At 44.7% G+C, this 22,356-nt stretch overlaps 1 protein-coding gene across 1 annotated transcript in view; it reads left to right on the plus strand.

Annotated features, from left to right (window-relative positions):
• The window catches only part of Acaca (acetyl-CoA carboxylase alpha), a 208,066-nt gene extending 188,104 nt beyond the window's left edge, over positions 1 to 19,962 (plus strand). The window contains 5 exon segments of the mRNA NM_001292056.1: positions 671 to 783; positions 10,178 to 10,332; positions 10,961 to 11,131; positions 18,308 to 18,444; positions 19,839 to 19,962. Of these exon segments, the coding sequence (NP_001278985.1) occupies positions 671 to 783; positions 10,178 to 10,332; positions 10,961 to 11,131; positions 18,308 to 18,444; positions 19,839 to 19,962 (700 nt within the window).
• The last annotated feature ends 2,394 nt before the right edge of the window (positions 19,963 to 22,356 follow it).

Raw genomic sequence — 22,356 nt, forward strand, 5'->3', positions numbered from 1 at the left:
CTGGACTGAAGGAATGGTTCAGTGGTTGAGAGCACTTGACTGTTTTTCCTCAGGATGCGGGTTCAACTCCCAGCACCCACATAGCAGCTCAAAACTATCTATAACTCCAGTGCCAGGAGATCTGACACCCTCACACCAATTGTACATTGAATAAAATAAATTAAAATTTTTAAAAAGAGAGAAATCTATATCTAATGCCCCTCCGCCTGGCCCAGTGTGTCTGGTTTCAGGAGCAGATTAACAGCTGTGGTACAGGACAGTCATCACCAACAGTACCTCCCCCTTACATACATGTGCAGCCCAAGAACGGAAGGTGGTTCCTCTGCCAGGAGCCTACCTTTTGGGGTTTGTTTTATTTACTTTTCTGAAAAACAAAAATATGATGCCTGTCACCTTCATCAGCTGTCAGTGGTAGAATCCATATTCTCTCTTTTCGATGGAAATCTACTGGTGGGGTAATGAGAATTATTTTAATTGCTTTATGCTAGGACTTTCTCATACCTCACTTAGATACATCTTAGGTGCCTGCTTTTTTCCCCATGGGCAACTTCTAGAAACCGTGGGTGGCCAAAACAGTAATGAAGCTATTTCCTGGTCCACAAATTGTAACTGACTTCATTCTGTGTCTTTCCTTTAAAGTCCTCTGTTTTGTTTTCTTTCTTGCATCCAGGGGATCTGTTCTGGAACCAGAAGGGACAGTAGAAATCAAATTCCGCAAAAAGGATCTAGTGAAAACCATGCGTCGGGTAGACCCAGTCTACATCCACTTGGCTGAGCGATTGGGTATGTCTGCTTGTCCTCCTGGCAAATCAATGAGCCATTCAGCTGATTTGTAATGAGTGCATTCATAGGTCAGGGGAGGAGGCACTGAAGCATTTGATCAAATTCATGATGATCTTTATTTACTATCCTGTATATGGTAAGAACCCTAGTAGAATGAAATAGTGTGATAGGAGGGAAGGTGGGCATTGAAAAAGGAAAGTCACATGATTTTTCTTCTGATTTCCTTAAAGTGCAAATAACCCACTTAATGGGATGTTCTTGTAGAGTATCATTAACTAGAGGTTGCTTTGGGAGGCAGGCTAATCAGGTGGAGAATATCTGTGACTTAAATATTTCTTGTTTCTACAGTCTCTTTGGATAGCCTGTCTCATTTCTGGGGGTTGTGAGTCAGTATCACATTATACAAAAGCCAGTCTCTACCTAGACAGTGTTCTGGGTCAGCCTGAGCTGTAGAAAAAGGAAGTAAAGATTGTGCACTGTATGCCTCCAAGTAGTGGCTTCAGCAGTCTGAGCCCTCACAGCATTTGCACGCCGTATATCCAGCCAGTGCTCTGTTGCTCATTTGTTTTCAGAGCTCTTGGAAGAAAACTAAACTGTGGGAGCCCTATAATGACTTTTGGATACTTTTAAAACACTTGATATGTCAGTAAAGATTGCTTAGGATTGTTTTGTTTTGTTTTATTGTGTTTTTGTTTTTCTAAAGAAATAGAGAGGTTATGTTTAAAAAGTAGTACAACCCAGTGAATGGTAAGAACAGAAGGATGCTAACTCATTTATGTTTAAAAATTCTATTTGGGGATTCTATTGTAGGATCAGAAAAGCTCTTGAGTGCCTCCACAAGGAGTGGAGGCTCCTTGTCTAAGCAGTTGAAGCCTGTCTCAGATTGTTTGCCAAAAGTGGTGACTTGAGTTACAATAATCCATTTGTGCCCCCATTGTTTGCTGTCAGGTAACAGCAACCAAAAACTAACCCTGGTTAGTTTCTGGAGAAAGCACACATACAAAGGGAAACTGGCAGAAGTTGTTCTGAAATCTGCTACTGCTGGATTTGTTGAGGTGTCCCCCCCCCCCCTTCTCTTCCAAACAGGATAATTACTTCTGACCAACCCCATACACTTTAATTAAAGTGACTGCAGCCCAAGAGCGAGTTACTTACAACTGTACACAGCCACTGATAAGCATCTCACTTAGGTGGCTCATAATTGCTCCCGGCATCCAGTGATCGTCACTGCTGTTTTACCAATAATTCTGTACAAAGGCAGCAACGCCACAATTGTAGGACACAAAGAATTGCCTAATTTTCTTTCATTTATTTTTTTTCTCTCTTATTTTTTTTTCCTTTTTTTTTTCCCTGGTTTTCTTTCTGGCCAATTTAAAATTTGTCAAAGTCGGTCTTCTTCTGGATCACTGCCCTTTGATATTTCGCGCACTCCATTTGCCACAAACAAGCCGCAGGGCCGCAGTTCATGCTGACTCTAGCAGAAGCAGAGAGAGCCCCATTTATCTTGCACTGCCTGCTGAATTCCTACTCATTAACTGGGGGTTCACTGCCTCTTTTTAACCCCCCAATGGCTGTTATCATCCCTTTGAGTAACAGGATGGTAGTAAGAGGATCCTCTGCACATCTGTTTGCAGAAGGACTGGGTGGTGAGGGTGTGGGACCACAGCCTCCTCCTCACAGAAAGTGGTGTTGCTCCCATCTTCATCTAGCACCTTTAACTTTAGAAGCGTGTGCAGGGAAGAGGGAGGAGATTCCCAAGTGATGGCCATTTAATCATTTGTTATGAATCACCTCATTATCAATTTCCTAGCCATGCTGAAGAAAATCATATTTATTTAACCTTGACCAAACAATGACACTCAAAAAAGAATCTATGCCCAACACTCGGGAGGCAGAGGTAAGTTGATCCCTGCGTTCAATGACAGCCTGGTCTCAGAGTGAGTTTCAGGACTGCCAGAGCTACACAGAGAAACCTGTCTTGAAAAACCAAAAAAAAAAAAAAGAAGAAGAAGAAAGAGTGGAAGAGTGGATGAGAGTAGATGGGTGGATGAATGAATGAATGAATCTGCAGTTTGCTAAATATAAAAGCAAGCTCTGATTCGGGGCATCTTGGGAATGAGTGGTTGTAAACTAGAAATTGTTGCCTGAGTGTAGATATGTTACTTATAGGTATTTGCAGCTTTTCAGAGACTGCTCAAATACAGTTATAACTTAACATGCACTACAACATAATATAAACCCAGTGTGGGGAGAGTTTACACTGTCTTCTGGCTTCTTTCACAATCTCATAACCAAAGACTACCAAAATAACTTTTACAAAATAAGTGAAAAATGACCTCATTTTCCAGATTGGGAAATTGAAGCGGGGCCCCGGATCAAGATTAAACAACTCTTCCAACGTGAGAGCACAGAATAGAATTCTCAATCCCTAAGCTAAAATACTGAGCCTGGTCTAAATCAAACAGGGATTCTTTCCCTTTGTGAGCTAAAACCAGCAGCACAGAGGAAATCTGATTTAGGAGAAAGCCTATGGGAGTGGGTGTTATCTTGTGTTTTTGATCTCCTTCCCAGTCAGCCTCTGTACTAGGGAGCACTCTCAGAGCACCCGGACTAACCAGTGTCGACTGATTGACTGCACAGAATCACAATTCCTTCTCCAAGGAGAGCAATAATAATTTCTGAACAGTTAACTTCATCTCTTCCAAACTCTTTGATAGATATATCAAATAAGAGACTAAGGAATGAAATCAGGAGTTTCCTTTTTCTTTTCCTTTCTTTTCTTTTTAATTTTTCGAGACAGGGTTTCTCTGTGTAGCCCTGGCTGTCCTGGAACTCACTCTGTAGACCAGGCTGGCCTCAAACTCACAAAGATCCTCCTGCGTCTGTCTCCTTAGTGCTGGGATTAAAGGTGTGTACCACCACTGCCAGTCTAGGAGTCTATATTTTATTAAATGAGTTTTTACCGTTTTCTGTGACTGGTTTGGATAAGAAGTTTGCAGATCTACAGTAATAACAGCAAATGTTGATTCCTGTTTGAAATAAAATAATTGTCCTTAAAAATAAGTGAACAAAGTTCAGATAGCAGAATGCCCTATTGCTGAACCAGTTCTGACCTTGTGTTCTCAGATGCCGGCCTTGGTAGAGACTTCCAAGGGAGGGTTACATTGCACCATTCTGGGCTTAAGGAAATCAAACTCCTTCCCTGGAAACAGAGTCCCAGTCCTCCAAGGCCTTTCTGTTTCTCTTATGCTGCCTCTCAGAACCAGAGCAAGAGAATGACTTGGGAGCAGGAGTGCAGTGCTAGCCTGGCCTCTGCTATGCTGTGAGCCAAGGTTTTCCCATAGATCTTTATTTACCCTGCTCTTTACTTGCAGAGAGAAATGACAAATCAATTTAGATGGAGAAACAACTATCTAGCCAAGTGCAAAGCAATTACTAGTTTCCCACTGTCCTTCTCTCTCAGTACAGCAAGCACCTGGGCAAAGGACTTATGTAGGGGACCCTTGTTCTCTATCATGGCCCCGTTCCCAAACAGCTAGGCATCCTGCGATGTAGCTCCGTAGTTCTACCCATACAAAACTGCCCTGATGGCTGACATGTTCAGGACCTCCTGGCCTGATCTTTCGGGCCTAACTAGCATCCAACATGCCTAATGACCTGAGGTATCTGGTGCAGTTGGAGATTTGTGGCAGTTGAGGATATGCATGAAAAACTTCCAGAATGCCTTTCTTCAAAGCTACCTCTTTATCAGCAAAAATGACCTAAAAAGGATTATCTTGGGTGATGGAGATTTAGGTGTTATTATAAAAAATGTGTATGTCTTTCCATCTCTTCAACTAGAAAGAGCCAATATTGCTTGTCTGAGGCAGAAAAAGGTATCTTTGCCTAGGAAGTTGAGACTAGGAAATACAGATGCCCCAGTATATATGCCTTGGAAGTGGTGTCTCGCCTGTAATGCATGGAGTGACCTTTGTGGTGAGAAGGCTGAGAAGAAACAGCTTTCTATCATCAAGGTTAAGTGAGGATCTTGCCTTCTTCCTTAAGTTGGTAGTAGCTAAAAACCCACCCCCTCACTTTAATTCACAATCTATGTGGCTAGATGTAATTTAGTGAGGCCATGACATTTGTGGGGGGGGAGCAATATTAGTTTGATCCAAATCCAATTATATTTATAGAAGTACCTGCCTTGCCTCCCCACACACACACAAAAAAGCTATGATTCACAATTGGGATTTTGGGGACAGGGGTTGTTCACGTAAACCCAGGCATCTAAAGAGAAAGCTACTGTTAGAATATGTCCAAGGCCCTATTCCCTGCTTGTTCTCATTGGCCCAGATCCCTGTATCCTGACCTGTCAGATTTAGGGAGAACAGATTAGGAGAGAAAATAACAAAGGCTATAGAGGGATCTCTATCAGAATTCAGGAAAATTCTGTGTTGTTTCCTCACTTTCTCATGTGGCCATATCTGTAAGAGGGCAGGGGTAGGACTCGGGGGAGAGTTATTCAATTTTTATTCTTATTTGGAAGTCTGAATTAATTGTAATGATTATTTAAATGCAAACAAGAGATTACTCACACCACTGCAAGGAACTTCAGGAGTAGACCTCCCTTGAGAAGATTGCACTTGGAGTCAATATGCAATGCAGTTGTGTTAAGGTAGACATGGCCCCTTTTGAAAAGAAAGCAGACATATGAAAATGGAACTGTGGGCACGGGGAGCCTAGATGCATTGAGATAAATTATTCCCATCACAGAAGGGTTTTTTGCTTTACCAAAGGGCTCACTGCAAAGTTTCTTCCAAATAGCTCCCTTGGGGCACTTGAAACAAGATCTGATTTACAGTTTCTCAAGAATGTTTTTTGTGGTTTTGGGTTTTGGGTTTTTAAAGTATTCCAGTTAATGGATAAAGAAATACAGAGATACTTTTATATGATTTTCCTTACTATCTCCATAGAAGACTTTTTTCCAACATAGAAAACATGATTGCATAGTTCTTTTAACTGCTATTTGTGTTGGTACCTTTGAACCTGAAGACGAGTTTGGTTGTTATGACTTTTCAGTATCAAGGTTTAATATCTGGTGTTCAGGAGCCTTGGAGGGAGGGTAATCCAGCTCTTATCTCTTGTATATTTCCATTTAACCAATCAAATCAACTACTTTTTTAAGAGAATGGAGAAGACCCTATAAAAGTTAAAATTAGGCTTAGATTTAAATTACAAATTAAAAGTTAAATGTTAGCTTAAGCCGGGCAGTGGTGGCACTTGCCTTTAATCCCAGCACTTAGGAGGCAGGCGGATCTCTGTGGATCCAAATGCAGCCTGATCCACATATAGGCTCCAAAGGTACACAGAGAAACCCTGTCTCAAAACAAACAAACAAGTTAGGTTTAAATTTACATAACACCCTTATAAGAAATGAAATGTTTTTGTTTTTAAAAACTTTAATATTGGACTAGAAAGATGGTTCTGCAGTTAAGAGCACTGGCTGCTCTTCTGGAGGTCCTCAGTTCAATTCCCAGTAAACACATGGTGGCTCACAACCACCTATAATAGAATCTGATGCCCTCTTCTGGCATGCAAGTATACATGCAGAGCACTCACACATAAGATATAAATAAATTAAATTTTTTTTAAAAATTTAAATTTTAATATTACTTTAAAAAAAATAAAACTTTATCCCCATTCCCCAGATAAGGATTTAAATAAGAAGCCAAGCATAGACAAGGGGTGCACCTCTGAGGGTCATTATTCTAGGCTTTAAAAATCTCAGCCCCTCGCCCCCTCCCCCCCAGATCCTCCTCCCTGGGCTGTGTCTGCTAGGACCTGGGATAGGACTGGCCCTTTCCTGCCACCTTCTTTCTGTGTTAAACAACTGCTGTAGAAGCCAGCTGTTCCTCTGTGTTACTGTTTGTCCTGGTTTCAGGGTATGCCTGACTGGCTGCTGGCCTAGGACACATCTAGATCAGGTTAAGCTGTTTTAAAGACCCAGAACTTGTAGCTAGAGAGAGAGTGCAGCACTTGTTGCTCTTCCAGAGGACCAGTGTTTGATTCCCACACCCACATGGCAGCTCACAACATCTGCAACTCCAGTTCCAGAGGACCTGATACCACCTCTGACCCCTGCAGACACGAGGCCCACACGTGGTGCACACACATACACATGAAGCATTAATCCACATAAAACAAAACTAAAAGAATTAATAAAGATCTGGGACTGTGGATAGACTCTGTAGGCCACAAGCCCAGCTTTGTTTTCCTGGCTCTGCAGCACCTGGCAAGTTACTTGCCCCTTAGTCTACTCATCTTTGAGGTCATGACCTTTCAGGTCTGATGTGTTAGATAAATGGAAGCTTCATAGCATCTCAGTGATATTAGCTCTTCACACTTGATTAGGCTAGTGATGCCTCATCTGTGCTTTAACTCTTCTGTTGATTTTTGAATCATAAGATCTGGTTTTTTTAGGTTTTCATGGGAACTTTTGATTTTGTGAAGGGATAGGAACTGTGTACCTTTCTCCTATTTCAGCCTTTGCCTAAGGTGGGACTCTAGAAAAGAATGGCTATTCTCTGTAGAGCATATTCTTACACACACACACACACACACACACACACACACACACACACACACACACACACACACACACACACACACTTGCTTTCCTAAAAACCCTGAGGCCCTGCAATCTGGCTAGAAAAGAAAGAAACCCATTCCAAGATATTTAATTGTACAGGGAGCTTACAGGATTGATCGTGAGCTTAGCTTTTTACAATAGTCCAGTGAATAAGAAATGCTCCTGACAAACGATCAATGATAGGATAATCACTCTCTATCCCCTCCTCATTCTTACCTTCTTTCTTTCAGAAGAACAGGGTTCAGAAGTCAAAAATCTTTATAGACGCTGCTTTTAAATTAAGCAGAAAATAGACATTGACATATTTGTTAATCTCCCCTAAATCATTACCAGGGCTGGCTGCTGTGCTGTAGAGGGGAGCGGGGCCCTGGTATACAACACCAGGGTAGCACCCACTTGAGAGCAGCCTTCTGCTCCTAAGACATAAAAGATTTAAAGACACTTTTTCACAAAACAAAGCACACAGACTCTGGGCTTTCTTACATGCCTAAGACTTTCAACACTTCTCCTTGCCCTCTTTCTTTTCTGTGGTGGCCTTTAGGGAACACTACTTCATTTTCTGACTCCCGAGAAGACAAGAGCACTGTTGTATTTATTTCATCATTCCTTTGAAACTCTAGACTAGCACAATTGGCCTGTTCCTCCATTACATTAAAACCAACGCCTTGTCTCTAGAAGGCTCTCCTCAGCCTGTAGTTCCTCTTCGTTCAAACGTAGAGGCTGCTCTTAACTTTGTAAACACAAGGAACCAACACTCCAGCTACTGTCAAGAGATCTGCTTGACCACTTTCAGTACCATTTATGAGGACAAGCACAGACTTTGGGGGTAGCCAGACCCAGGTGTAAATCCTGACTGTGTTACTTCGAGCATCTAGGTACCATTTTACCTCTTTTTTTCTGGTTTATAAATTGGATACTTTGTCTATAAGGTGGTATAAAGATCAGAGATAATGTATGTGAAGCGACCTGGAAAATGCTCGGCAGCACTGAAGTATTCAGTTTAGCAGCAGGGTTAACAGCTGTCCTGCCCTAGGTCAGAATCATATGTGTGTGTTGACTTATGAGGTATATGATCCTGAAAGACTCGAGAGCAGTGCCTGACACACAATAAATGGTGTATTATATATGGCCCACATAGATGTACATGTGCGTTGAAGTACAATGTCAGTTGTTTACCCAGAAGAATCTGGAAGGGTTTGGAGTTCCCTCTTGAACTCTCTTCACAGTCCTGCCATCCCCTTGTTCCCCAGCGTTTTTGGATCCTCAACCTCATAGCAATAGGAGAAGCTCTTTTAAATTTTGGCACTGCTGAGAATATGGCAGGCATTGTTCTGGTCTTAGCTACACAAAGGACTAAGATGGCTTCCATGTGACTTAGCCTTCTGCTGAAGGGCCAGTCTTGTGCATTAAGAAAGGCAGTGTGACACTGCCCGAAAACTCCAGGGTGGTGCTACCCCACTCCTAGCTATCACTCTCTTGTCCTGTGGCCTTGATGAGTCACACAAGCTCTTGGTGTCTGCGCTTGCTTACCTGAAAGGGTGCTAAGAAGAATACAACCTGAGGCATTGGGTCAGTGGCTCCTTCTCAGTTTTAAAATGGACAGGTAGAACTGAGCATCCAGAAAGTCACATAAAATGAAACTAAGTGCTAGAGTTCCATCCCTGCTCAGTTAATATGTGCTTATGTGTGACACTTATGGTTCACTCAGCAGCCCAAGACCATTTATAGCATATGATTCATAGTGGAATAAAAAACAAGGCCTGTTCCCAGGCTTGAAACAGACCTTTCTCTGCTGCATCCCACCAGGACTTCACCTATTGTTCCTTCAGCCAGTTGTACTTGTCCTTGCTGGGCAGGCAGATAAATTTTCAGTATTGATTGCAGACCCCACTCTGAAAGTAATTAGGAAGGGAAGTGCAACATAGCAACACCTCTACTAAAACCCAGTAGATGGGGATGGTATTCCTTGTTATAAGAGCATCATCTTTGACTAGGTGAAGGTACTGTGTGTTCCACACTTAGCAATCCACACAGGGTCTGCTCTTTTCTTCTCTTTCCTCCCCTCTTAGCCCAGGACCTAGAAGTTTTGTCACCTGGCCAGGGATTGGGAGACCAGGGGATAATCCATCAAACTGATGTGAGATACACATGGATCTGGTTCTACCTGATTGATTGTACTACTTTGAGGTTAAGAATATCAAATCTGACATTAGAAGCTAAGGGATACAACAGCTTGCAACTCAGGGGTGATTCTAGTCCTTAGCAGTTTCCCAGGCACCTGTTGAGGACTTGGTAAAACCAGAGCTGCTGGTCTGTGCTGTTGTCTAAGGGGAAGCTCTCTTACAAAATCCTATACTTGGACTAGTCCAACTACTCTAATGCTGGTTAGTAATGATGGGCAAGGTGGCCATGTACCAGTCTTGATTTACAGGGATAGAGGAGCCTTGCTATTGGGCAGTGAACTGATGAGAGAGGTACAGACCTTCAGGTGACCACTTGACCTGTTTAATTGAGACCTGGAGAGCAGGATTGCCACCACTACTTTTATATGTGTGACCTCTGTAGGGAAAAGAAGACACGTGAGCTCTCTGTGACAAAGTAAGGACAGGAGCACTCTCTCATAGAGTCTGTTATGTAGCAAAGAGTAACACAGTGGAAAGCCAGGCACTAGAGGGGAGGACTGTGACTGCATCTGTGCCAAGATTCTTGATACCTGCAGGTATCAGGTTTATGTGTGTGACAGGCAGGTTTATGTAATTGCAGGCACCCCAGAGCTAAGCCCCATTGAGCGGAAGGAGCTGGAGAACAAGTTGAAGGAACGGGAGGAGTTCCTAATACCCATTTACCATCAGGTAGCTGTGCAGTTTGCTGACTTGCACGACACACCAGGCCGGATGCAGGAGAAGGGTGTTATTAACGTAAGTACCACAGTTGCCATTTCTGACTTATCAGAGTCCTGCAAGTGACATAGGCCCACAAGCAGGGAGCTTCTAGGGCCAGATCAGCATAGCTCATGCAGATCAATCCATTTCCAGTTTTTTATTTAAGAGATCTTTCCCCTTTTCTGTATCCACTGACATCTAAAACAAAATGATTTAGGTTTCCATGGAATCCTCAGGCAAGCTCTGTATTATTGGTAGGTAACTAAGTCATGTGTACCATCACTGGTGAATAGCAATCCAGATGATCCTCAGACTAAATTACTACAATGTCAAGGCTACAATGGTGACAGCTAACTCACCTTTGATCTGAAGAAAGTTGAGCTGTCTGCTCAGAACAGATTCTTCCCTTTCTAGTTCTCTGGGAGCTCAGTCGCTTCCTCAGAACTACAGTCGTATGTGGGGTAGCATTTGCCAGGCTACTGGCTGTGCACAGTGTTGTGTGGTTTGTGGGGGTTGTACTGGACATGCGGAAAGTTTAGGCTAGCTTTGGGTTCTCTAAAGGCCTTTCCTGGAGAGTGTCTTTTTATGCCCCTGGGTTCCTTCAGATTTAGTGCTAGTGCTAGAGTAGCCACACTAATTCCTCTATGTTCTTCTGTGAGTCTAGGACATCTTAGACTGGAAAACATCCCGTAGCTTCTTCTACTGGCGGCTGAGGCGTCTCCTGCTGGAGGACCTGGTAAAGAAAAAAATCCACAATGCCAACCCTGAGCTGACTGATGGGCAGATCCAGGCTATGTTAAGACGCTGGTTTGTAGAAGTGGAAGGCACAGTGAAGGTAGGTGAAGCACCTACTAACAAGCTTTCATGCTGTACAGATGACCATGAGAGTTACAGGGTTATCAGCTAAGAATCTTAAGACCTGCCAGGCGATGGTGGTGCATCCCTTTAATCCCAGCACTTGGGAGATAGAGGCCGCCTAGTCTGCAAAGTGAGTTCCAGTTTAGCTAGGACTATTACACAGAGAAACCCTGTCTTGGGGGGGGGGGGGGACCATTTAAAAAAAGAGGAATCTTCAGGCCTTTAGGGGAAGGAAATACAAGGAACCTAAAGCCCAAACCCTCTCCTATTATGCCACATTACAGCCAAGTAATATTCTATAACATCATGTTAGAAAAGCTAGAAAGGCCTGCCTGCAGCTCAGGGAGCATTCAGCAAACCATTTTGAACTTACAAGATGCCACACACTGAGCTAGAATATGGGGGCTTACCGGTGAGAGTATCCTGCCCACAGAGAGTTTGTCTTGTCCTACACAGCAGCAAGGCTGGCATTAAACCCAACAGAGAGCATAGTCACATTGCACAGAGTAGACACCCAGTTTTGAGGAAGGAAGAGTGAGATTTCTTGAGGAAGGGATGTCTCAACAGAGACTTAATAAACCAGAAGAAAAAGTTGGGTTGGTGGGGCAGGGGTAGAAAGAACGTTCCAGCAATTATATGTTCCAAGGTAGGCTAGTAACGGCAGCAGGATGGCTCAGAGAGTGGGTGCCCAGGGAGATGACCAGGTGGAATCCCAACTGCATAAGCTACAGAGGAGTCTGCACGGTCTGGAAAATGCTGAGGGGTTGTAAGTAGCCAAGTTACACTCCTCAGGAAACCTAGTAAACATATTGGTTACACACACGATGCTAAGACTGTAGCTTTAGTTTTACATCTGAACTGGAAGGAAATGCCTGGCCCGCACGTGGGAATGCATCCGGCATGGTCTTAGGGTGATCTCATGGAAGGAACTCATGCCTTATGGCAGTGGCCCTATCAAGACAGTATTCCCAGTGCTCTTGCCTTAGAATTACAGGCAGGGCAGGTCTGAGGTCAGCAGTCACCCCCTGGATTTCTCAAAACAGTCCACAGGGAACAGGGAAGGAAAAGCTGCAACCTTTTTATTAAGAAAAACTAGGAGCAGGTGTGGGTGGCTCAGGGAAGGAACACTTACTTGTATGGCATGTGTGCAGCCCTGAATTAATTGCCCAATAGAAAGATTAACCTTTCTTAGTAGCTACTATATACATTTTCTTAAACATTTATTTTGTATGTGAGCCCAAGCATGCCACAGTTTACATGTAGACATCATAGGACAACTTGAAGGAATTGGTTCTCTTCTTCTACCATGTGGGTTCCTGGGATCAAACTCAGGACTTCGCACTTGACAGCAGGTGCTTTTAACTGCTGAGCCATCTTGCTGGTCCTATCTCAATCAGGCTATATTAAACAGATATAGTTTGTAATATATTACCTGTGTAATCAAAAATCTTTGACTGTCAGATGTTGATGGGGAATGGCTGGTTGGTGGTGGCATGAAGTGCCTTGTCCTTCAGAGGGTCACTCCAGTCTCCTGCAAAATGCTACCTGGAGTCTTTGCTAACAACTCTTCTCATCAAGGAGCTCTAAAGCTCACCATCAGTTTTAAAGCCGGTGATGCAGAGTGTTCTGAGACTCACCTTTGTGTTAAGTCTGCCTGTTTCTTTATGACTGGGAAGCTGCTTGGATAAATATTTCAGATGTGCAGCAGGGGAGTGGGACATTCTCTAGCATTTGGTTGAGGTTAAGGTCAATCTGTGGCATCATAATTGAGTGAGACAATTTTGTCAGTGGCTACTGGCAGCTTCTAGTGGAAGTTGGCATTGAAAGTCATGCAAGTGTAAAATAAGAGGTTGTTCTCCAGTTAAGAGTGGTCGGCTAGGTAAATGGAGTGTGTGTGTGTGGCCCGTACGCCTCCCTACCACATTAGTCACTAATGGACGTGCACAGCCTCGGTGGGCACAAGGATGAGGAGAAGGAATAGCTTCCCTCCAAGCATGAAGTGAATAGATAGGTCCCCTCACTTGCTCCCTAGTGGCATCCTCCCAGGGGGCAGTGTGTCTAAAGAAACAAGCCATTGGTATCTCTCACCAGTGGGGAGCTGTATGTGCAGAAGGCTCAGGAAGAAGCTGTCTGTGCACTGAATACCAGGGATCCCCAACAGTTGATACTATTTCCCTTGCCTATGTTTACAGAACACAGGCCTTTCCCATGAGCTCTCATCCCAGGGGACAGGGAGAAGAGAAAGGAAGGACAAGTGATCCTGTGAAGTCAGGACATGTGGCTTTGAAACCTCCTGCCACGTTCTGCAGGCTCAGCAGGACCTGAGTGTGGGATATGTGATAAAATCAGCAGTGTCCTTGAGAGGAGAAAGTGCTGCAGTGTTCAAGGTGTAGTTGCCTCTGAAGGGCTGCTGTAGAAGCTGCCTGATGTTAAGAAATGGCTGAAAACATTCTGTGTATGGTGGCGGGGTCTTCAAATAGTGACAGATTTCAAGTGTTGTTTCCCTCAACTGCAAAGACTAGTAGAGTCTTTGTGAGTACAAAGATCTTTGCTGTAGTTATTGCTAAAGAAGTCATGTAGGGACAAACATTTATTAGCCATGCTCAATATTGGTCCCCCTCCCCCTCAGGGATCTCATTTTCCTGATCCTGGAAAAAGATTTTAAGATGGGAAATTGAGCAATATGAATCTTCTGTTCCCCTTAGAGACCTCCATCCCATGAGTTCTAGGATTGCACTTGGATCCACTGGGCAGTCCTGTTGTAGGAAGAGTAGTAGGGTTATGGCTCATAGTTTCACTGTGGGCAAAAGCAGCAGCATCACTCCAGCTCCCTGAGGAAAAAGTTCCAAGAGCTGTGGATTGAATTTGGTTATGCAAACATGGCACATGCCTGCTTTATAGGGATGGTTTCTATCTTGATTTCTAGCTCCACAATTTGAAGTATGCAGTCTTCCTAACAGGCTGATTGGTTCTCTGCCTAAAACTCTGAGAGGAGACACCACAATTAAAGACGCTACATGGAGCCAGGCCATGGTTGTGCACACCTATAATCCTAGCACTCCAGGTCTGCTTGGTCTACAGAGTGAGGTCCAGGACAGTCAGGGCTACACAGAGAAACTGTGCCTCAAAAAACAAACACAAAAAGACTTTGCATGGAACACTGAAAAAAAGAAATGTGGGTTTTTGGGATCTCACAAACTCACACAAAAAGAGGTTCTCAGCTTTGTATCTGTTTTCTTAGACACATTATTTGAGCCTCCATTCCCTCGTGTATAAAATGGGAGTGATGTTTATGGTGTTACAGGATTCGGTGGGTTTAAATGTCAACGGTAAAGATTGTTATATGAGGGCTGGAGAGATGGCTCAGTGGTTAAGAGCATTGTCTGTTCTTCCAGAGGTCCTGAGTTCAATTCCCAGCAACCACATGGTGGCTCACAACCATCTGCAATGAGACCTGGTGTCCTCTTCTAGCCTGCAGGCATACATGCAGACAGAACACTGTATACATAATAAATAAATCTTAAAAAAAAAAGATTGTTATATGATAAATAGCAGCCAGGCATGGTGGAGCATTCCTTTAATCCAAGAACTTGAGAATGTGATCTCTGGGAGTTCAGGTTAGCCAGAAATACATGGTGAGACCCAAGGGGGTGGGCGGGAGAGGAGAGTGCATAAGCAAAATCAAAGCATGAGATTAGGTGAACTGACTCACTAGTGTTTCCAGGGCTTAGTGCCCCAATTCATTCTAATTGTTCAGTTATCCACTTCCTCTGTTCTGGATTTCCAAATGGAATGAGGATCAGAGAGGAAGAGCACTGTGGATGAGGTCTCCACTGCCTCAAGCTATCCACAGATGGCCAGTGAATCAGGAGGGGTGAGGTAAGGGGAAAATATGCAAGAATTGCTTGGCCCAGCCATGGAATCTAGCATGCCACTGTTCACATGGTCTTTTGGTGTTATGCTCTGAAGACTCTGAAAGAACCACATTGCATCTTGGGCTTTGGAAGGTCATAACCTTAGAAACATAGATGTATTGAAAGCAATCTTCCTTTCTAAGATGTGTATGTCTACCCTCACCATCCTCAAACCCCTCTATAACACACCAGGTCAGATGGTTCCTTACCACATGGTGAAGACATTTGTAGGTGTGGTAGTCAGGGCTCATGGCCACTAGGTTGTGCCCTAGTCACTCCCTGGCCCTATACCACCATTGCTTAGAGGGGAGCTTAACAGCTGTCCAGCACATTAGAATTGAACCTTTTCAAACAGGTCATTTAGATTTTGTAAGCTAGACTAATGATTACATATAATTAGTGAGGCTGAGTGGTGCCTGAGATACTTATCATTGATGCAGAAAGAGAGAGTGTCTGGTGAACATGTATTGTAAGACAATCCAGTGTTGTGATTGTTTAATTGTTGATATTTTATTGATATTAAGATGTTCTGGCTGGGATATCAAGCAGGTGACATGGGCCCAGGGCTGTCATGGGGCTAGTAGCCCAGCATTTCACACTTGTTTAAAATCCACTCTGGAATCCTAGGAAGGTAGATAGCTACATTTTTATAATTCTAAGGAAGAAAGTTGATAATGGCTTTCCCCCTTGCAACTGCCCTCCCCATGGCTGGAATGGTGAGTCTTGTGACTGTCCCAGAAGGCAGCCTGCTTTTCCTGAGTGGAAGAGAATAGCTCAGAGCATGGTAAGCCTTCCTGGACAGATTGAGAGAAAGCATAACACTATGTGTACAAAAGTTTCTTTTTGCTAAAATGTAGTTGGTTAGAACCCAAAGTCCTTTGTCTTCATGTACTGTGGGCTTCAGGCTTGGTGGTGTCATCCAGTGGTGTTCTGAATAAACAGCATGTTTCATATGCAGGGTCCATATTTTTAAGCATCTAAAAACTTGGAATGTGTTACTGTCGTTCTGCCTGGGAACTGTTTTAAATGTTTAAACACCTACTGTAGTTTGTGGCTGCAGGAGGGGAAGGCAGGAGCATTTACTCTAGAGGGTAACTGCCTTTCTCCAGTGTAGTGTGTGAGCATTGTTAGAAGCCGGCATCTCGTTAGCTAATACATTACACCAATCAAGGAGAGTTATCTTAAGCCACAATTAATCTGCTCCCTGGCATATGTTGATAGCAAAGCATCATGCTGTTTCTTAATTAAAAGCAAACGGATTAAAAATGATTAATAAGAGTATTAAATATTCTCCTAAACTAAAGGCTTTGGGACTCATGAGTGAATCTAGTTGGGTTTTGTTTGGTTTCCTTCTGAAGCTCAAGAAACCACCATTGTTTTTATTTTTGCACCTCTCTCCACCAAATCCTCCTAAGTTGGGGAAGCTGTGGAGTCCTCCAGCCACAGAGAACTCTTAATCACCAACAGTGGAAATGGCCACTTTATATAGTGGCTGGAGTTGAGGTGTGTTCATTCATCTGGGGTCCAGCTAGAAACTGGACCACATGAGCAAGTTACTTCATTGTCAGCAGGGCCTGCTGCAGCTTTCCTGAGGAGCAAAAGTGCTTCCCTGTGCAGACCCTCAGACAGGAGTGACTCCCAAGTGAAACATGGAGGTGGGTAGTTCCCAGCTTGTTCTGTGAGGGAGAACTGATCTCTCTGTCAGAGATGCCCAAGGTGGGCAATTCTGGAGCCAGGAAAGGAGGTAGACAGACTACTAGCAAAGGCTACCTACTGACCTTTAGTCCCGGGAACCTGTGGTCCAGCATAGTAAACGGGTAGTCACAGCCAGCCAAGTCAGGGGAAGAAGGGAGTCTGATAGGGTCTCACTCTATACCCTTGTCTAGTCCATAACTTAGTGTAGCCCAGGCTGGCCTTGAACTCCCCATTCTCTTGCCTCAGCCTTACAGGTGCAAAGATGAAAAGTGTAAGCCACCACACCTTGCAATAAATGGCAATTTTTAAAGCATAAAATCTGTTAGAAGACAGCCCACTTTCCTGATGCTTCTCTTGTGAATGTTCACTCCACACTGTGCAAGCCCTGAGGTTACAGCTGTGGCTTTTGTGCCATTGCTTGTATCTAGATTTCCTGAAGCCACACACAAGCCTCAGAGTCCCTACAGTGCCCACCTATTAAATTAAAGCGGCAAACTCATTGTCATTCTGACTTTGACTTCGTTAGTGATAACAGAAAAGGATAGCGCACCTTTAAATGACGAGCTTTGTGTTTAATTACCCAAACAAAATGACATAAATATGAATGAGCCCTAATGGTGGTACTTGGTTTTCCGGAAACCATTAACAAAACGATTCCTAAATGATTTGTAAAGAAATGAGAGAAGAGAGCAAGGAGAAGGCTATTAGGCTTCTAACACACTCCTGAATTATTATGTAGTCAGCTGCCTCAGAAATACTCAGCTAAATGATCTTGAAAAAAAGGAGGCAAGAGGTGGGCTGTCGAGACTCTCAGGGCTACAGACTTCTTGACCCTCTACAGTGCTCTCATAGCTAATAAAGTGGGGTGGGTTTCTGTCTTGGTGGCAATACTGTAGCAACAAGACTTCCTCCATATCAGTATCCATGTTGTATTGTTTGTTGCCTCTAAACCTTGCTCCCATGTGTCCTTAAAAGGAATGTTCCAAGACAGGCAGTGGTGACACAGCCTTTAATCCCAGCACCCTGGAGGCAGAGGCAAGCAGATCTCTGAGTTTGAGGCCAGCCTCGGCTACCAAACTACACAGAGAAACTCTGCTTTAGGGAAAAAAAAAAAAAAAAAAAAGCCACAGGAGGCTTCCCCAGCTAGAGGGCTAAGGCACTGCTCAGAGCCTCCCTGCCACATCTTGTTGGAATTGCACTTCAGGATCAGTGTCCCAGCTCCTCCAAAAAAGAAACAGCCACGTACACCATTCCTTTCTAGTCACACTCTTAAGTACCCTGCTCCTCACTGACTGACTGTCATGGAACAGTAAGTAGGTGCCAGAGGCTCATAGGACAGACTCCCATGGGAATGTCTGAAGATCAAAGGAAGGAAGAGAGATGAAGGCAGCTCCCGGCTGGGAACCTGTCCCCTCCTCCTCTAACCTGAACAGCAAAGGAGAATTGTCAACAATGTTTTTATGCCAAGAAAGTTTTTGAGATACTGGACAATCAGGTGTTCACACCTTGCCCCTGGCATTTGACCAAGACTTGATTGTTTGCAGGCTTATGTTTGGGACAATAATAAGGACCTGGTGGAGTGGCTAGAGAAACAACTGACGGAGGAAGATGGTGTCCGATCAGTGATAGAAGAGAACATCAAATACATCAGCAGGGACTATGTCCTCAAGCAGATCCGCAGGTGAGACGTGTATATATATATAATAAACTGTGAGATAATGCTGCCCTGATCCCTGTGGGCCCCCTGTTCCAAACTGCTATAGTTGACTAACAGGTGCAGATATAGCCCTGAGACACAGTTCTCTCCCAGCTGACTCCAGGCAGGCACTTTCACCCATGCATTCTCTGTAGGTACAGATATTCAAACCAAGTAGATGGTTCTGAAAGGAAGGAAACTGATTATCTCCTTGGGAGATGTCCATACAACTATTTGGAAATATATTGCTTAGGGAAAAGCTGCAAAATAGATGCTAGTGCTGGTAATTCACCTGATGTTTAAATGTTTACCTTGTTGACATTGTGTGCCAACCCTCTAAGGACAGAAGTTCCCCTATGTGGCTACAAGTAAAACCATCAACTTTAGGGAGAGTTTTCCCTATGAGCATGGGCTCAGTGCTAGAGTACTCTGGTATCCCCAGCAGTGTTGTGCCCCTCTTCCACTTGTAGAACACTTATTTTTAGATTGTCTAATGCTTCTTTGTGGTTCAATTTGAGTTCTGCATTATGGCCACGTCATCACACGTGATATTCTGGCCATCACAGAGGACCCACTGAAAGGCACCCAACGTTCATCTGCCCCCAGGTGTTAATTCTCTCACCTAGCCAAGCTGTTCCTGGATTCCCCCACTGTGTAGTTACTGATCGTCACCCCCTTTGCCCTGCTACTCACTAACCAATCTGTGGGAGACACTTGCAGGCCAAAGAAGCCATCTTACTTCCCATCAGTACATCTCTCTAGACTGAACATCCAGGGATATCTTGCCTGAAGAGTCTTTACCATGATCTGTACTCTTGCTTCCGAAATTATGTCCTCACCCAAACTCTGTAAACAAGAGTTCCTGTCTTCCCTGATACATTCTTACATTATTCATATGGACTAGGAAATTCCTACTTCCATTATTTTATAGCTTATTTCTGGGACATTTGGCATCAAAATAAGTGCGTATCTGTCTAGGAAGGGCCCTTCATGCAGGTGCCATCGTCAGTGTGTCCCCATTGTTTTTGCTTTGGGGGTTTGTTTATTAGGTTTTTTACGACAGGGTTTTTCTGTGTAGACCAGGCTGGCCTCAAACGCTCAGTGATCCACCTGCCTCTGCTGCCCAAGTGCTGGGATTAAAGACCTGGCTGGGGTTTATTTTTTAATCACTCCTTATTTTCTAACATAGCAAAATGTTTTCTATTTCATTTTAAACTACTCCTTAGCTGCTAGGGACATTCGGACAAAGGAAAACTCACGAGGTGGTGAGTACATTGTGTGCAGCTGCCCTTGCTAGCAGATCTGTCAGGCAATCCTTAAGCGCCCCAGTGAAGACACTTTACCTATCTTTTCTTCACCATCTCTAATCTTCTCTCCAGCTTGGTACAGGCCAATCCAGAAGTTGCCATGGATTCCATCGTCCACATGACCCAGCACATCTCACCCACCCAGCGAGCAGAAGTTGTGAGGATCCTCTCCACCATGGATTCCCCTTCCACATAGGAGAGTTTCCCACCCATCCCTGCCCTGTCTCTGGAGAAGAGAGCTGGGGCTGCCTCTTACATCTGAAACCACTGTAATGAGAAGGCACCGGAAGCCAGTACTGCAGTCAGAGTGGCATTTGCTTCCCCTTGAGTGTTTCAGGTTCTGCATGACATTCTGGGCTCTAGGATCACAAAGCCCAGTCACACATACCCGGTTCAGTATTTATTAGCCCAGCTGTGATGACAGTTCTCTTTCCATGCACAGGACTGAGAAGGCAATGAAGGGTACATCCTTGTACCATGAGGTCTTACTAGACTAAAGCAGGACTGCCCTCCTGTCCAGCCTGCCCCAGCACAGGACCGGGCCATGTGAACAGTGTCCAAGTGTCTGTAGCCCCTGCCCCATGAGCCACAGCCGCAGGCAGCAGGGGAGGGCTGGGGCTGAGGAAGGAGACTCAAGTCCATCGATGGCTACCCCATGTGCAGCCTGGCACACACCAGGCACTGGAGAGGAATGGTCCCCATCTAACCACACCAAGATACCTGTTTCTGAGAGATGAGGGCGGAGCCATAATCTAAGAGGCAGGCTCAAAAACAGACCAAGTCATTGTTCTTGGTAAAACACTCTCAACTTTGAGTGGCTAGTTGACTATACCCAGGAGCTAAAGGCCAATGCATAAGAGCCCTAGCCTCTGTGTGGGTGGCTGGAGGCAGGCAGTGCAGGAGCCTGAGGTGGTGAGCTAAAAGAGTAGTCCAAGACAGAAGACTCTTCTGTGGACTAGGAAGGTTGTCACTGTGGGACCATGCCTACAAAGTTACCCATCCCTATTCCTGATAGAAAGTGTGGCAGGTCACCCACCTTGATGACAGCTGTGCTTTCAGCACCAGAAACTGGCTTTCCTGGTGTGAGGAGGCTTCTAGGGAACAAGAATTCACCTACTCTTAAGATTCTTTACAGTTCAGTCACGGTGCTGGTGTTTCCAGACTTTCTGGGCTCTCCATGGCCAGCAACAGGGCCTCCTCAGGGGTGACCCGGAGAGCTTAACAACCCATTTATCCAAGAACACACAGCCTTGGTGTTCCTAAAGCAAGAGTGGAGATGGTCAGAGCTGTAGCATCCAGTTCCTACAGTGTGACTCATGCATCTTTTGCTGGAGATCAAGGAGGAAATCACTAAGATGCCACAGAAACCATTGGCATGAATACTTCTGTCTGAGCCTTAACCCTGGATTCCACAAAAGGAGCTGGCCTCCCCTTCAGGAACACCTCATGCAGATATTCCAGAGGACCTTCTCATCAGCTCCACATCACAAGTGGACATCCAGGGGACCAGATGCAAGCTGTCCCACCCCCACAAGCCCTGGTGGAAGGAGAGATGGGCGGGGCAGGTGGAAATCGTCCTCAGTCCAGAGGGAAGCTTTCCTGGCCCCTGGTTCTTTGCTTCCCTGCTAGGTGAGGATGGGATTTGCTCCAGCCTTCACTTTGCTGCAGCACAGCCAGTTCCCATATGCCACTGCTGTATGAAAGTTTACCCTCCTGGAGGCCTGTCCTGGCATTTCTTCAGAGGTGAGGTGGGCTGTGCTTCTAACTCCCCTCTCCCTGCTGCCCCATCCCCAGGACAGGAGCTTTTCATATGGAGAAGTCAGAGCCACAACACATGAGCGATCTGATGGTCCCACAGCCCATTACACATGCAAGGTTACTGAGGGAGGAGGATGAATGATGTATTGACCCAGACTTGCTTGAACTGAGATTGCCATATTATCTGTTCACTTCGTTCACAAAGCAGCCTTCACTCGTGTCAGTGAGAATTCGATGGACACACACGCCAACGAGCAAGGGGCTTCAGTCCAATGCACTCTTTTCACATTTTGTTGAAATAAACCTCCACATTTGTAGAAGAGCTACCCGTTTGTCATTTCAATCCATGCCCAGCCACCCATTTTCTTGTCCCACTTTCATCAGGGACTGAGAGAAGGGATGGGCCCCTCCTTGGCTCTAGAGTACCAACTAGCCTTTGTCTCCTGAAATTGCTAATAGTGAACGGGGTAGCTGTCCAAAGCTGGCCTTGGCCTGCCCTGTCTTAGGACACTACCAGTACTCTGTATCCCTCCAGCTAAATACCAGTTCTTTAGTGGTGTTTTCCCATAGTGTGCTCTACTACAGAATTCTCACCGCTGAGATTGGAGTGGGAATCCTGGCAAGCTCTCCCTAAAAAAGAATTGGTTTAGGTCAGGGACAACAAAGACATCAGGAAGAAGGGAGTTGACCTGTTCATGGAAACTGGTTCCAGAGTCCCAGCCCAGAAAAAAGCTACCTGAAAATACTTGAAACCCCAAACCCAGCTGGTATGCGGTATTCCCAGTGTCCTGGGCATCATGAGCTCTGGGACCACCCCACCCTTGAAGATTTG

The sequence above is a fragment of the Cricetulus griseus genome, chromosome 7 (assembly GCF_003668045.3).
Source record: "Cricetulus griseus strain 17A/GY chromosome 7, alternate assembly CriGri-PICRH-1.0, whole genome shotgun sequence".
NCBI classification, from domain to species: domain Eukaryota; kingdom Metazoa; phylum Chordata; class Mammalia; order Rodentia; family Cricetidae; genus Cricetulus; species Cricetulus griseus.